The sequence below is a fragment of the Leopardus geoffroyi genome, chromosome C1 (assembly GCF_018350155.1).
Source record: "Leopardus geoffroyi isolate Oge1 chromosome C1, O.geoffroyi_Oge1_pat1.0, whole genome shotgun sequence".
Lineage (NCBI taxonomy): Eukaryota > Metazoa > Chordata > Mammalia > Carnivora > Felidae > Leopardus > Leopardus geoffroyi.
The window spans coordinates 72714440-72729072 of NC_059328.1; the positions used below are offsets into that span (position 1 = coordinate 72714440).

Consider the following 14633-nt stretch of genomic DNA (forward strand, 5'->3'; position numbering starts at 1 on the left):
TTAACCACAGTGTTTACAAATTGATGGAAACAGTAATTTATTTTTGAGAATGAGAGAAAGAGCAGAGGATGAGTAGAGGTGGGGCAGAGGGAGGGAAAGAGAGAGGGGGGAGAGAGGGAAAGAGGAAGAGAGAAAGAGAAAGAGAAAGAGAGAGAGAGAGAGAGAGAGAGAGAGAGAGAGAGAGAGGATATCTCAAGTAGGCTCCACACCCAGTGCAGAGCTGGAAGCAGGGATAGATCTCATGACCATGAGATCAAGACCTGAGCTGAAATCAAGAGCTGCATGCTCAATCCACTGAGCCACCCATGTGCCCCAACAGTGATATGTTTAAATAAATGTTTATATGTAAAATCCTTTTGATTATCATATTGAAGCCATTTGAATGTCACTTGCACTAAATTCATGATACTCCATTCAGTTCTGAAAACAGCAATGGCCTGTAGATGTCAACATCAAACATTTTGATTTGCAGTAATTTTGAGCATTGTACTCAATCACCGCAGATCAAAATGTTCATTCATATTGATAGCTAAGAAAAAATATTTTGTGATTTTTTTTTAGTATAACCAAACTTTTGATAGATTTTGTTAAGGAGTCTTCATAATTGGCTATATCCACCACCTAAGTGAAATTCACAGAGATAAATTCAAAAAGGAATGATAAGCTTGCTGAAAATAGTATTTTATTACCCAATTCTGTTTTCTATTCTAAACCAGGGACTCCTTAAATGACATTTGTGCAAAATGTAGTTCTGTAAGGAGTGATTACAAAGCCATCTGAAAATCATTTTTTCTTAAGAGTTCCTGGTATACTAAGAGCAGTTGGCACATTTCCTATTTATTACCAATAATAAATGTTTTTATCTTTATCAATGCATATAAGGAGCATGCTAACATAACAAAGATAATCTTTTACAAAGTGGGCCAACAATATACAATTATACTGTTCTCTTTGGTATAATGGAACTATCATTTGTATTAAAATGGTCTTAACCATATCTTAGTAAGTGAAAATGTACAGTCTACAGTCATGCTCAGTACAGAGCACAGCTTTGATAAGACAGTTTTGATAGAATACTTAAAACTGTCGCCAACTCTATAAACTAATTAACTGAATAATTACAGAAATCTCAACTGATATGGGCAAATGGCTGAACCATAACATTTTAATGAAGCATATAACAGACTCTTATGTATGGTGTCATCCATGTAAAACAATGGTTAGTTTGCTAAAAGAACCCCCTGAGGAACTTGTGAAAAATGTAAATTCTGGGCTTGTCTCAGAGATTATGAATCATAAATTTGGAGTGAATCCTCACTTTGGATACATTTTTAAGTAGGAGATTCTAATATAGATTGTGCATATACCAAACTCTGAGAAAAAAAGAATTTAGAACATTTTCTATTTATAGTTACATTGTACTTAAAACACAAATAATATTTTGTTAAAATCACATATATCTACTTTTATGACACAACATTAGGTTATCCAACCCTTGTGTTTTGTTTTATCCTTTTCTCCTGCTCTAGATCAGTGGTTTCAAACTTTGCTATGCATCAGAATCACCTGAAGGGCTTGTTAAAGATTGCTGGGCTCCACCCAGAGAGCTTCTGACTCACTAGGTCTGGGGTGGGGGGGTGAGAATTTGCATTTATAAAGTGTTCCTAGGCAATGCTGGTGCTGTATGTCTGGGGTTTACACTCTGAGGACCACTGTTCTGGAACAGATGATGCTCAAGAGATGATGAAAAGCCTGTTTGGGATCTGTTTTTTATCTTCACCGCACAGTGGAATCAGCTGGGGAGTTTTAAAAACTACGAATACTCGGGTCCTGCTCTCCCTACCCCCTGTCCCACAGATTCTGATTTTAATTTGTGTGTGGTACAGAGATTTTTAAACACTCCCCACCTGGTTCTACTGTGCAAACAAGTTGAGGACCTCTGTGTGAGATAAAAATGCTATCTCTAGGTTCTCCAGGATAGATCCCAGTGTGATCTAGACTTTGAGTAGAAAGAAGCTCTTTCTCTTTCAAATTTATATTTCAACAAAATAACTGACAGGATATATATCAGTGAGACTAAAAAGTAAGGATTGTAATCACCGAAGGAGAGTACATCAGAATTATGCTGTCTTAGCAGAAAATGGAATGTGAAAGGAAACACTCAGGGGCATCAGCTGTACTTCCCAAGGTAATCTGGCTCACTTAGAGTTTAGAAACAACCCAACGGGCACTTTTTTGTTCAGAGCAAGCTAACTAATGAAGAGTACAGCAACCGGCACTATTCATTTAGCAATTCAGCCAACTCATAGACTTCCCCAATGACCTCAGGGGAGAAAAATGAAAAATAAAGTTCTTTCTAGACATGCTAACAAGTCCATTCCTGGTGTAAGGCAGGAAAACCTGAACACATCAAACATCCCTTAGCCAGGTGATCTTAGGGGATTATGACAAATCAGTTGAGCCATACATTATGTAAGTGTACCTATGTATTAAAACTGATGACTAATAGAGAGGTAGAGATTGATGACTGAAATAGAGATTTTCTTTCTCTTTTTCTAATTATGCCCCAAACTAACAGCCAACTAAGGAAGAACATATGGATATCCATATCCATAGCAATATGGATTCCATTATTCCTAACCACCACCCCCCACCCTCCCCTGAAGTTCCAGCCATATCGCATTATACTGTATTCCCTGGAGAGACCTTGTAAGTGTCTGAAATGCCCTCTCAGTCTTCACCTGTCAGAATCCTAAGTATCATCAAAGCCTAATTTGAATAACATCTGCTCCGTGAAGTTTCCATCATCCCTAAAGAGGGCTGGATTCTGTACTCTTAATGTTATAATTATAAATTTATTATATCCCATATATATTGTACCTTTTAGGATTAATTAGTAAGTAAATATCTGAACAAGCAACAAGTTTTCACCTTTTATCTATTTCTTACATGAAATTGACAATTAGTAAACATTTTTAAAAAGGAAAGGAGAAACAGTAACATCTCCCAATGAATGAGGAATTCAATTCTTCCCTATGGACCTAATTCTTTTAACACTTGAGAAAAGGAAAGTAAAATAAGGGTACTTTTAGTTGGTTGTCCAAAGAGAGAAAGAAGAGAAAAAAGAACTTAAAAATATCTGTTATGATAGGTTAAGTGGAAAGGCTTCCTCCTCTCCTTTTTTTCATTTTAACTGTTTTTCTCATCTTTGAAGTGGGAACACAGAGAAGACATCAAGCTTAATTGACACACTCAGTTAAAGAGCCAAACTCCATCACTGTATGAAATGGATATCTAATAAATCCAAGCTTTCTGGAAAATGGTTGGGTTGGGCTTGTTTATTTCTTTGGTTTTGCCCTCCTCCCCCATGATATCACACTTACTATACATTCACTTAATTAAGAAAAAATACACATTTCCACATTAGCCGATAATAGAGTTCTCAGGGGCATCAGCTGTACTTTGTGCTTGTTCCATTGTACTATGCATGCATTTAGTGCTAAGTCTTGCTGGAGTCCTTGAATAAGTTAAAAATTAAACCCATATTAAGCTGGAGAGAAAACAACATGGTTAATAAGAAAATAAAACTACACTGGAGTCAAAATACTAAACCTGCTTCTATTTGTAACTTACGCTGTGACCTTGGGTGGGTCATTTCAATTTCCTGAGTCTTGGCAACTTCTCTATTATGTGATGGTATAATACAAATTTCATATTTTACATTCCAAATATAAAACCTCAAAATCTCTGTGTGTGGTGGGCTCCTGTTAGTATACTAGCATTAGATGACAAAGATCAAATTATTTAGCAAGATATTCCATAAATCACCATATATAATAGACATGATATTTAACAAGTCTGGAAACGTCTTCCTACAGTTCCATGCAATACTCTCTTAATTATGTAACCTAAAATAGTCTACTAAGTTTGCTCATTTGTTCGCATATTTACTTCAACAAAAACTCTAGTTGGTATATTAAATATGAATACTTTTCAAATATTTGAAGCATGTCTGTTTTTGTTCACTTTTCTGTATGTCTGGACTGTAAGTCACTACTATAAACTAACCAGAACATATACTCAGGCATTACACAAAAACAGACGGGATCTAAAAGAAGTCAACAATATGGTAACAGTCAATAAAAGTTCAGAAAATATAACCCATGCTCTTAATATCTGAGGATTTCTAACAAAATATGAAATACTCTGTGTGTCTGGTCTGCTAGCCACATTTTCAGTGTGACAGAAGCCACAATCAAAACATAACCAGACATGTGAGAGGTGAAGGCCTGGAGGGGATCAGACAGGAAATAGATATCCAAAGACCATACTCAGAATATTTAGGGAACTAATATCCATCCCAGGCATCTTCCCTAAATAATTCTTAGAGCTATTCAACTTTCTCCTTTTCTGAAGGGTTTTAGTTACTTTAGGGGAATCCCAGGCATCTTTTTGTTTAGGCTGCCCATGAGACTCTCAGGTATTATGTCTTCAGGCTACTAAAGCTCATTCCTACATAGATTCAAGTTAGAATAGTAGGAAGGACTTGTGAAATCTCGGGAATAGGGAATTTGTTTTGTGAGTTGGGGATTTTAATTTAAACCAGTTGGAAAAGGCAAAATAATCTGAAAACCACTCACATGTGATATACATAGATAATTTCAACAATTTCCATTACACTACATTTACAGGTCAAAAACTTTGTTATGACAACTTGTTGCAAAGATCCAGAAATAGTAAAATTTTCTGTCCTTTATTCCTTAAATACCTGAAAATCATTTCTCATCCCAGCAGTGGGGATAAAGCTGGGTGATTCAGGGAGTAGTCACTAACTTACATACAATGACTTTCTCAATCAGTTCAACTCAGTAGGTACTTGTATAACTAATGCAGTGTGAAGCATTAGAACTTTTGGTTAATTTCCAAGTGTAGAGGGAATTTATGAAGTACGGGGAAGATAAATGTCTAAGGACTTCAAGGGATCAAAACGTCTAGAGTCCAATCAGTAGCAGGGAAGAAAAATACCTCAACTAGTCTGTCCTTGTAATACCACAGAGATTGTTAAAATGATTGCTACCTAGCCTTAGCGAAGTTCCTGACACACACCACTGTTAAATAAAGATTGTTAAATGAATGAGTCAATGTTCAGTTAGTAAGACTATCAGGTGGTCTTGAGTTTCAATAAACATACAACTTCTCTAGTGTCTTCTACATGCACACTGATTCCAAGACCAAGGAGTGAGGTCATCCTAACCTCCATATGTTTAGCTAAGAAAGTAACCTGGTTTAAAGGCCTGCCACAATCTGGTCTCTGGTCTCCAGATTCAGCTCTGGTCATTCCTTCTCAAGTATGTGTGCTTCAACCAACTTCATTTCTTCCAGGCCCTCAGATGAACTGTGCTGTCTCACCATTCAGCCTTTTAATGTTCTGTCTGGAAAGTTCCATGCCTTTTCCAGTTAGGTGTCTGTGTGGATTTCATTTCCTTTGGTGAGCCTTTCTTTCCAGGATTACCCTTCCATATACACCCCACCTTCCCAGGACTGCTAGGTGTCCTCCTGTCTATATCTTTATCTCATTTTGTTATACTTGGTTGTTCATTTTCTTTTTCCAATACCAGATTGGGCACATAGGGAGGACAGCAATTGTGTTTCTGTCTTGCTCCACCACTGTATCCCTTCTGCTTAGAACAATGCTGGGCACATAGCTGGCGCTCAGAAAACATTTGTTGAATATATGAGTGCGTGATTGAGTGAATGAATGACAGAATAATGTTAGCCCTTTACAAGAATGAAAAGGAAATGGTCTTCACTTCTCATTCAGAGTTACAAGTTCTAAAATAAGTCACAGTTGCAAAGCATGGCAAGGAAAGTAGCACAGCTATTTTAACTCCCAGGATAAAATTTATTTTTCTCCTGTCACTTCACAGATTACCAAGCAGAATGTCTAAGCAACACTCAAAATTACTTTCCATAATTTACAATACCTGTCCTTGAGACATCAGTTTTATTTTAAACATCTACTTGATCGCAAAGATAACTAAGCAATTTTAAAGAATAGAATTTCATGCCAACTAGGAAATAGATGTTTATATTCAAAACTCCTCCCCGCCCCCCACCTTGGTTATGGAAACCCTGCGATTACAACGATAGTATCTAACCCTGACTTTTGGTTGTAATCTCCCTTTATTACTTCCACAAATTCACATTAAGCAACTCACCTAAAAGCAGGACCATGAGGGGCAGCTGGGTGGCTCGGTTGGTTAAGTGTCCAACTTGGGCTCAGGTCATGATCTCACAATTTGTGGGTTTGAGCCCCACATGGGGCTCTGTGCTGACAGCTCAGAGCCTGGAGCCTGCTTCAGATTCTGTGTCTCCCTCTCTCTACCCATCCCCCACTCATGCACTTGTGCCTGAGATCACTCTCTCTCTCTCTCAAAAATATATAAACATTAAAAAAAAAAAAAGCAGCCTCATGAAACAAAGGATCCAGTTTTAAAACTGTAAATGTTTTTGGATGACTAATCAGAATTGTGATTTTTAAAAAACTGCTCCTGCTCTTACAAAAACTTCACCACAAGAGGATGGTGGAAAATTAAAACCTCAAGGATTTCATTAGAAACTCTAAGGTTTAATTCAGTGGCTTGACATTATCATCAGCTAATCAGCTGCTTCTGCCAAGTCCCCTCCACTACACGGTTGGTAGCAGTTTTTGTTTTTTCGAATTGAAGAACGCATAATTCTTTAAGGAAGTTGGATTTTTTTTTCTTATTTATTTTTTTTTTTTTTGAGAAACAGTTTTCTCAGATCAATCAGTAACTACCTTTTCCCTACTTGGCATGTGTATAGTTGGAGGTATAAGGGGCTGCAATCTGATGTAACTTTGAATTACTTCTTTTTTTTTTAATTTTTTAATTTTTTTTTAATTTTTTAAATGTTTTTATTTATTTTTGAAGGAGAGATAGAGACAGAGCATGAGTGGGGGAGGAACAGAGAGAGAGGGAGACACAGAATTCAAGCAGGCTCCAGGCTCTAATCTGTCGGCACAGAGCCCGATGCAGGGCTCAAACTCACGGAACTGTGAGATCATGACCTGAGCCGGAGTCGGATGCTCAACCGACTGAGCCACCCAGGCGCCCCTCTTTGAATTACTTCTTAATTGTCTGCAGCCCACCCTCACTGACAACTGTAGTGGAATAAGCTGGATGTCAAGGAAGCTGCAAGGTACCCCCTGGCAGACAGGCCTTCTAGACCAGTGTGTTCTCCCACAATCCTCTATCAACCAACCCCAGGGTCTCTCTGACAGGGTTCTTTTCCCATTCCACGTAGTCTAATTTTTCCTCAGTTCCTTGGTGTAATCCATTCTGTTTCGTTTCTCTGCCTCCCTCCCCCCAATCATCTGGACCCAATTTACAAACCCCAAACTGCCCAAAAATTTATGCAGGGCCTTTTCTGGGAGCGTCTGGAAGGGAAGCGTAAACCAGACAAGACAGAGGCCAGGAGCAGAAGATCTGCTTTAATCCTCGAGATGGAGCAAAGCTACCAACCCCGCGGATGGCTGGGCAGCGACGCAGGTCTTACTCAGTGTCCAAGGGAAAGCCCTCGGGTTGGGAGCTGGCCGGGAGCGCAAGAAGGGCACAGGGATGAACGCGGAGGCGTCGGCCGGACAGGAGGTGGAGGGCCTCACCCAGCTTCTCCCGTTGGAGCCTCCCCTCGGGGACCTGAAGCTCATTCCACCATTCCACCCGCCCGTATCAGCAGGAAGATGCGAGTGGTCCCGCAGGATCCGCGGCGCCTGGAGCCCGGCTTTCCAAGCGGGTCCATGCTGAGGGGCTCTTCAGAAATGTGGCGGGAAACCTGCCTGGGAAGCTGGTGCGACCCACGTGAGCCGCCCTGGGGAAGGTGACCAGCATTGCCTGACCTCTTCTGGGACCGGGACCTCCCTGGTCGCGGGCACCTGGACCCACGCCCAGCGTTGCAAGCCTTCCTCCCCACTGATTCGTCAGGCTGCGGGAGCGTGGGAAGGTGCGTCCTCGGTAGCACGGAAGCCCAGCCGCCCAGCCGCCCAGGCTCCAAGGGGTCAGAGGAGAGAGACGGCGAGCCCCAGCCACGCACGGCTGCACGCGGCTGGGAAGCACATGTGCACACAAACACTGCCACAAGGCGGTCTTTCTCCGCGCCCCGCCTCCCTCCGCCTGCCCTCAGCGGGCACGGTCAGTTCTGCCCCCTGCCCACCTCCCACCTACTCTCCCAAGGGGCAGCTTGGGGGAGAGAACGACCACAGCCACTTTGGTCCCGCCCGCCCCGGGGCCAGAAACAAACTTGCATAACCCACTGACCTCTTCCCGGGGAAGCAGGGTAGCCAGACCAGGCACGCACCCCCCTCCACTCTCTGATCCCAGTGAGGGAGTGGGAGCAGGTACCAGCGCCCAAAGAGGAGGTAGGGTGCCAGTCGGGGCCTGAGCTAACCCTCCGCGGGAGGAGCAGCCCCGCCCCCGCGTCCAACCCCTTCCCCAGTGACAGGCCGGTGGAGCAGGACGCAGCCTCGGCCCCAGATGGGCAGCACGTGTGTTGGCCTCCTAACAACAAGAAGAGATTGCCTCTGAGTGCAGTCGCGCCCTGATGCCCGAGTTTTTGCCGGTACCCTCTCCCCAGCTTCGGCCCCCCTGCCCCACGTCTGTTCCCCGCGGTCCAGGCTGCGGCCACAGAGCCCAGAGGACCGCCAGCACCCCATCAATCCCCAGGCTGAACGCCGGAACAAGCACCGCGAGAAAGCAGAACCTCAGCCAGGGCCCTGAGAAAGAAGGAAGGAGGGCGCGAGGGCGGCGGGAGCTGGAGCCCCGGCGGGGCTCGGGAGTCGCGGGAGTCGCGGGAGCCGCGGGAGCCGCTGCCGCCGGAACCGGGACGCGCGCCAGCGAGCTTTTCCTTACCAGCCGCAGGACCTCTTTAGCATAAACTGAGAGATCCGCTGGCAGGAGGCTTCCTTTCAAACACGGTGTTTTACAAATTGAGGAGACAAGGGGAGGATGCCACGGCTGCTCGCCGGCTCCCAACTTTAAAAAGTGCCAAGGAGCGGGAGCACAGATCTCCGACCCGCCCAGTGGGACCAGGGATTGGGGAGAGGGGTGAGTCTAGCCCTTGCATCCTGGAGATTGGGCTACTTACGTTTTTGCCGTGTGGGAGACCTTTCCACGCCTTGTCCTGTGGGCTCCTAAATGCATTTGTATGCATTTGTCCCTGCAGCGAAGCACTAACGGAAAACAGAAGGCAACTCCGAACTGCTAAGGGTGCAGGTACTGGCCATGAAAAAGGAAAAAAATAAAAACAAAAAACTCACATGTAAACGATGCTCCAAAACCCTCAACAACAACAACAACAACAAGGGAGGAGGGAAATAGGAAGGGGGGGGGGGAGAAATAGCACGCAAAGGGTAGATCTACGCGAGCTAGGCTTTCTAGTTCCCTAGCTCGGTAACGGACAAGCCCGGGGGGGAGCGCTCCTCTGGGAGGGCGGGCGAGAGGCGAGACCTCACTGGCAGGCGGCGGGGCGCCGGCAGCAGCTGGAGCTCGGCCGCGAGTGCAGCCCTCGAGTTCACTTGCGGTTCAAAGGCGACTCTGTGACTCCAGTGGAGCCCTCAGCTTTGGGCCTGGGAGGAGAGAAGGGTTGGGGGAGGGAAGGAGATGAAGGGGGTGAAGGGTGGGGGAAGTCCTTGGAAACAACCCGCGCCGGAACATTTGTCAGACAAGCTCACACACCCACTTCGGAGATCTAGTTGGTGCGAGGGGGCCGGTGGCAACTGCAGGCGCTCAGCTTTGACTGCCGCCGGCTGCTTCCCCTGGAAGAAGAGGAGCGCAGCAAATCCGGCCGGTGTTAAATTTCACCGCTCACTGACTTGCAATGACATCACCAAACACAGTGCACACCTCCCCCTCCGCCCCGCAACCTACCCCCGACCCGAGCCCGGGCTCCCGCGCCCGGTCCGCAAGCCCCTGGGCCCGCAGCCGCCCCGGCCACGCCCCGACGCTCCAGCTTCCCACGCCACCCTCCCTCGTCGTCCCCGAAACTTGTAGGTGACTAGTATCCTTCCTGCGTCCTTTTTTCCTCCAGTCCCCAGTTTGATGTTTTCCGCTTGCATGTCTCCCATCCCCAATTTTTCACCTCCGTCCTCTTCACACACACTGTCTGGAATTATACTCAGCGGGACCCTTCATTCTCCTCCGACTTTCTTGTGTTTTTACAGTGATGCTTGTGGCCTAAGCCATATTATAAACGGACTGTGACGGTCTCCTTTCTACCTTTCCTCCCCTTCACTCTTGACTTTCAGTCTGCCCCCAGTACTACAATTTCTGCTTTCTGCCCTCCTCCAGCTTATGAGCATGGATTAATGATTTGTGTTTATGCATCTAGAACAGACTAAGAGACTACAGTCTTTCCAGTTTGAATACCTTCTCCAATTTTTGTAACACATTTTTTTTTAACATAAGCTTCGATCCCCTCACAGCCCTTTCACAGCCTGAGAAGTCTACCTTCCAAATTTTGGGAGGGAAATTAACTTTCTGATTTTATCATTTTATTAATAAGACTGGAAATTACAGGAGGCCAGGGATCTATTATCTTACTCATCACTGTATTTTCAGCACCTAAAATACTACTTAGCATGTCTGTTTAATGAGTGACTGCTGTATACCACTGAATATCATTTCTCCAACAAGTTTTCCTGGTCTATTCTGGGTGCCGTCCACAGCTAATGATCCCTCCACATGCTGAAAACCATCCCACACTACACACATATTATAAAAGTTAAAGAGAGCATATTGGTGAATGGAAATGATTCATGCAACCCTTGCAATTTTAGGAATTTTTTTTCCAGGAAAAATTTGGGGAGTGTTTGTTTGTTTGTTTTTGTCCAGGAATACAGAATTTAATTCATCTTTCTTTCCCTCAATTTTTCAACTTTTTATTTTGAAATAATTTTAGCTTTACATAAAAGTTACAAAAATAGTACAGAGAGTTCCTGTATAACCTTCACCTAACTTCCTCTAATACTGATAACGTACATGCAGCAGTACAATGATCAAAACCAGGAAAGTACCATTGATACAATGCCATTAACTAATCTAGAGCTCTTGTTCGAATTCTGTCAGTTTTCTAAGATCTCCTTTGTCTGGCCTAGTATCTAATTTAGGAGCCTATACTGAATGTAGTTAATTAATTAACAAAGAGATTAATTAAAACTGTTATATCTCCTTAGTCTCCTCCCATTTGTGGAAGTTCCTGTCTTGTTTTTCATGACTTGGACATTTTGAGGAGCACTGGTCAGTCATTTGGTGGAAGATCTCTCAATTTGGATTTGTGTGATATATTCTCATGATTAGATTCAGGTTATGTATTTTTGGCATAAATGCTGAGTGATGTCTCTTTCTCAGGGCATCATATTGGCTATATATAATGTTGATATATCTTATTACTAGTAATGCTAACTTTGATCACTTAGTTAAGGTGCGACCTGCCAGGTCTAACCACTGTAAAATCCCTCCCACCCCTTGATTTCTGTAACAAATAGCCACGGCTTTCTGGAATCCTTCTAGAAATCCAGGGCTGAGGGATGATAGTCATTCTTAAATAGACTTAAACTACATTTTTTCTATTTTTGGATTAGTAGTCAACTAAAGAATGGTAATTTGGTTTGGTGGAAAGAATAGATAAGAATTAAGCAGTAATTCACCGAATCTCTCCATTTTCCCATCAATCATTAAGGATTAAAAACGTTTTTTTCTGTTCATAATGTTGAGTGTGGATATTTCAATGCCGTGTGAGTATTATTAAAATGTATCTCGGGTTCTTTGACTACAAGAAGAGAACAGTTGCTAGAGGTCTTATCAAGATGCCAAAGGGTACATACACATAGCCTCAAATAGAGTACATTTGTTTGTGGGAGCAGAGGCATTTGCCTAGTAAAAAAAATAAACAATGTAAAGCTTAAATGCTATAGATTTTTTAGGATGGTAGAGATTCGTATAGATCAAATTTATCAAGACAGATTAACCAAAGACCCTGGGACTTAGCTGGGCCTTGAAAAGTGAAGATGATTTTTATAGCTTGAACAGAGAAAGATAATGTGTTTGGAAATGGAGAACAGGGGACTCACAAAAATGGGCAAGAGGAGGATATCTTAATTATATCAGAGGAAAAGAAACAGATTCATCAGTTTGGATTAGAAGTTTGTGCATCACGGGGAGCCTGGGTGGCCCAGTGGGTTAAGCTCCAACTTCAGCTGAGGTCATGATCTTGCAGTTCGTGGGTTCGAGCCCCGTGTCGGGCTCTGTGCTGACGGCTCGGAGTCTGGAGCCTGCTTCAGACTCTGTGTATCCCTCTCTCTCTGTCACTCTCCTGCTCATGCTCTGTCTCTCTCTCTCTCTCTCAAAAATAAATATTTAAAAAATTAAAAAAAAAAAAAGAAGTTTGTGCATCAGAAGGGAGATTGAGAGCAAAATATGGAAGTCTCTGAATGCCAGAATAAGGGTTCATTCAGTCATTCAATATACCTACTATGTGCCAGGAACTCTTCTAGGCACTGAGTTACACTGGTGAAAAAATGTGTGAAAATTTTTCCCTTCATGGAGTTTATATTCTACCATTTAATATTTGGTCTATGAGCAATAGGAAACTAATTAAATAACTTCAAACTGATGAAAGATTATGTTCCAAATTACCATTTTAAGAAGACTGATCAGTACCAGATGTCAAGATTGAAAAGAGAGAAGGTTGGAGGATAAGTTAGATGTAAGTGTTGAAATATGCTAGTATCTTGAACTGTGGGAGAAATGATAGAAAAGCTAAATAAGAGAATCATTATTAAAAGAAATTAGGAAGGCCTGATAACTGGTTACATTGGGAAGGGAGAAAATAGAGATGAAATTTCAAGTCTGAATAACCAAAACATTATGCCATTGGCCAATGGTCAGAGAAGACAACTAATTCAGTTTGAGACATATTTAGCTTGACATCTTGGTAGGAAATTCTACTGGAACCATCCAAAGGTCTGTTGGAGTTGAAAGCTAGAGTTCAGGAGAGAGGCCAAAGCTACCGTTTTAGATATACTCATTATCTGCAAGTGGTATTTGAGATTTTAACAGTGGAGTCTATTTTCAAAGAAGTGAATATCAAAATGGAGAATAGAGAATCAAGGATATAAACTTAGATTACAGAAAGTGGGGGGAAACAATGCAGAATTAAAAGACACAGAACCAAAAGTATGCAACATTATTAACTAATAGTACAGGAGTGCAAAAAATAATAATATAGTAAATACTTCATAATATTTACTATGCATGACATAATATTTACTATGCATGAATATTATTTTAAGTACTTTTTAATCTTTTTAGTATTTATTTATTTTTGAGAGAGAGAAACAGAGTGAGTGGGGGAGGGGCAGAGAGAGAGGGAGACACAGAATCCGAAGCAGGCTCCAGGCTCTGAGCTGTCAGCACAGAGCCCGATGTGGGGCTCAAACTCATGAACCATGAAATCATGACCTAAGCTGAAGTCAGTCGCTTAACTGACTGAACCACCAGGCACCCTTGTTTTAAATATATTTTTAAAATATATTAACTCATCCTCTTAATGAATCCTATTAAGTAGACACTTTTTACTATCCTCATTATACAGAGGAGGAAATTAAGGCAGAAAAAGATTACAGGTGAATCTTGATCAACCCAAGGAGTTAGTGTGAGGAAGGAAAGGAAGGAAAGAAGGAAGGAAGGGAGGGAGCGAGGGAAGGAAGGAAGGAAGGAAGGAAGGAAGGAAGGAAGGAAGGAAGGAAGGAAGGAAGGGAGGGAGGGAAGATGGAAGGAAGGGGAGAATTATTGACAGCATCAACTTTATCAAGAGTCAGTCTGCATGGGTTTAAATCTTGATCACCAGTTTTTTGATCAGGCAAATTAACTACAATTGACCCTTGAAGAACATGGATTTGAACAGTGTGGGTCCTCTTATACATGGATTTTGTTCAATAAAATACTATAAATGTATTTTGTCTTCTTAGGATTTTCTTAACATTTTCTTTCCTCCAGCTTAATTTATTGTAAGAATATTGCACACGAGTTGCTTTCTACAATTATGGATTCCTGAGTCTTAGGCTTAGAGATTCTTGTTGAGCATGTCTGAGGTAGGACTCAAGAATCTGCATTTTAAACAAGTAATTGTTAAAAGTACTATAAGTAATTGTGATACAGATTAACTAGTGATCATATGTTAACATGTCAATCCATTCTTGACTTAGTTATTGAACACAATGCTTATTGACTGCCTGTGAAATCTCTTAATGAGTAAGTACTCTCATTCATATGTACCTGGGAGGAATCACTGTGACTTAATTAAAATTCCATGCTTAAATATTTACTGAATTAATGAATAACTAAATAAAGAGTGTCATGCCTACTATGTATTAGGCAATGTTATAAGACTTGGGGTTATGAAGAGATGTGGCATAATTACTACTCTTAAGGAGCTTAAAACCTGCTAGAGACAGAATCTAGTAAGAAAAATCAACTGGTATAAATTATTATAAGAAGAAAAACCAACTAGTGATATAGGGCAGTTGGGGCACAAAGCACATAATACTCAATTCTATT

General features: G+C 42.1%; 1 protein-coding gene across 4 annotated transcripts in view; it reads right to left on the bottom strand.

Annotated features, from left to right (window-relative positions):
• Positions 1–10508, bottom strand: part of COL24A1 (collagen type XXIV alpha 1 chain) — a 397210-nt gene extending 386702 nt beyond the window's left edge. Inside the window, exons 1-2 of one of the 4 annotated variants that reach the window (XM_045478122.1) lie at positions 9753–10508; positions 9163–9293 (exon numbers count right to left, since the gene is read on the bottom strand). In XM_045478122.1, coding sequence (XP_045334078.1) covers positions 9163–9218 — 56 coding nt within the window. In that variant the 5' untranslated portion in view covers positions 9219–9293; positions 9753–10508. Of the gene's footprint in view, positions 1–9162; positions 9294–9524; positions 9664–9752 lie in introns of those variants that run through there. The other 3 variants (XM_045478119.1, XM_045478121.1, XM_045478120.1) reach the window with 3 other exon arrangements.
• Between the last annotated feature and the right edge of the window lie 4125 nt (positions 10509–14633).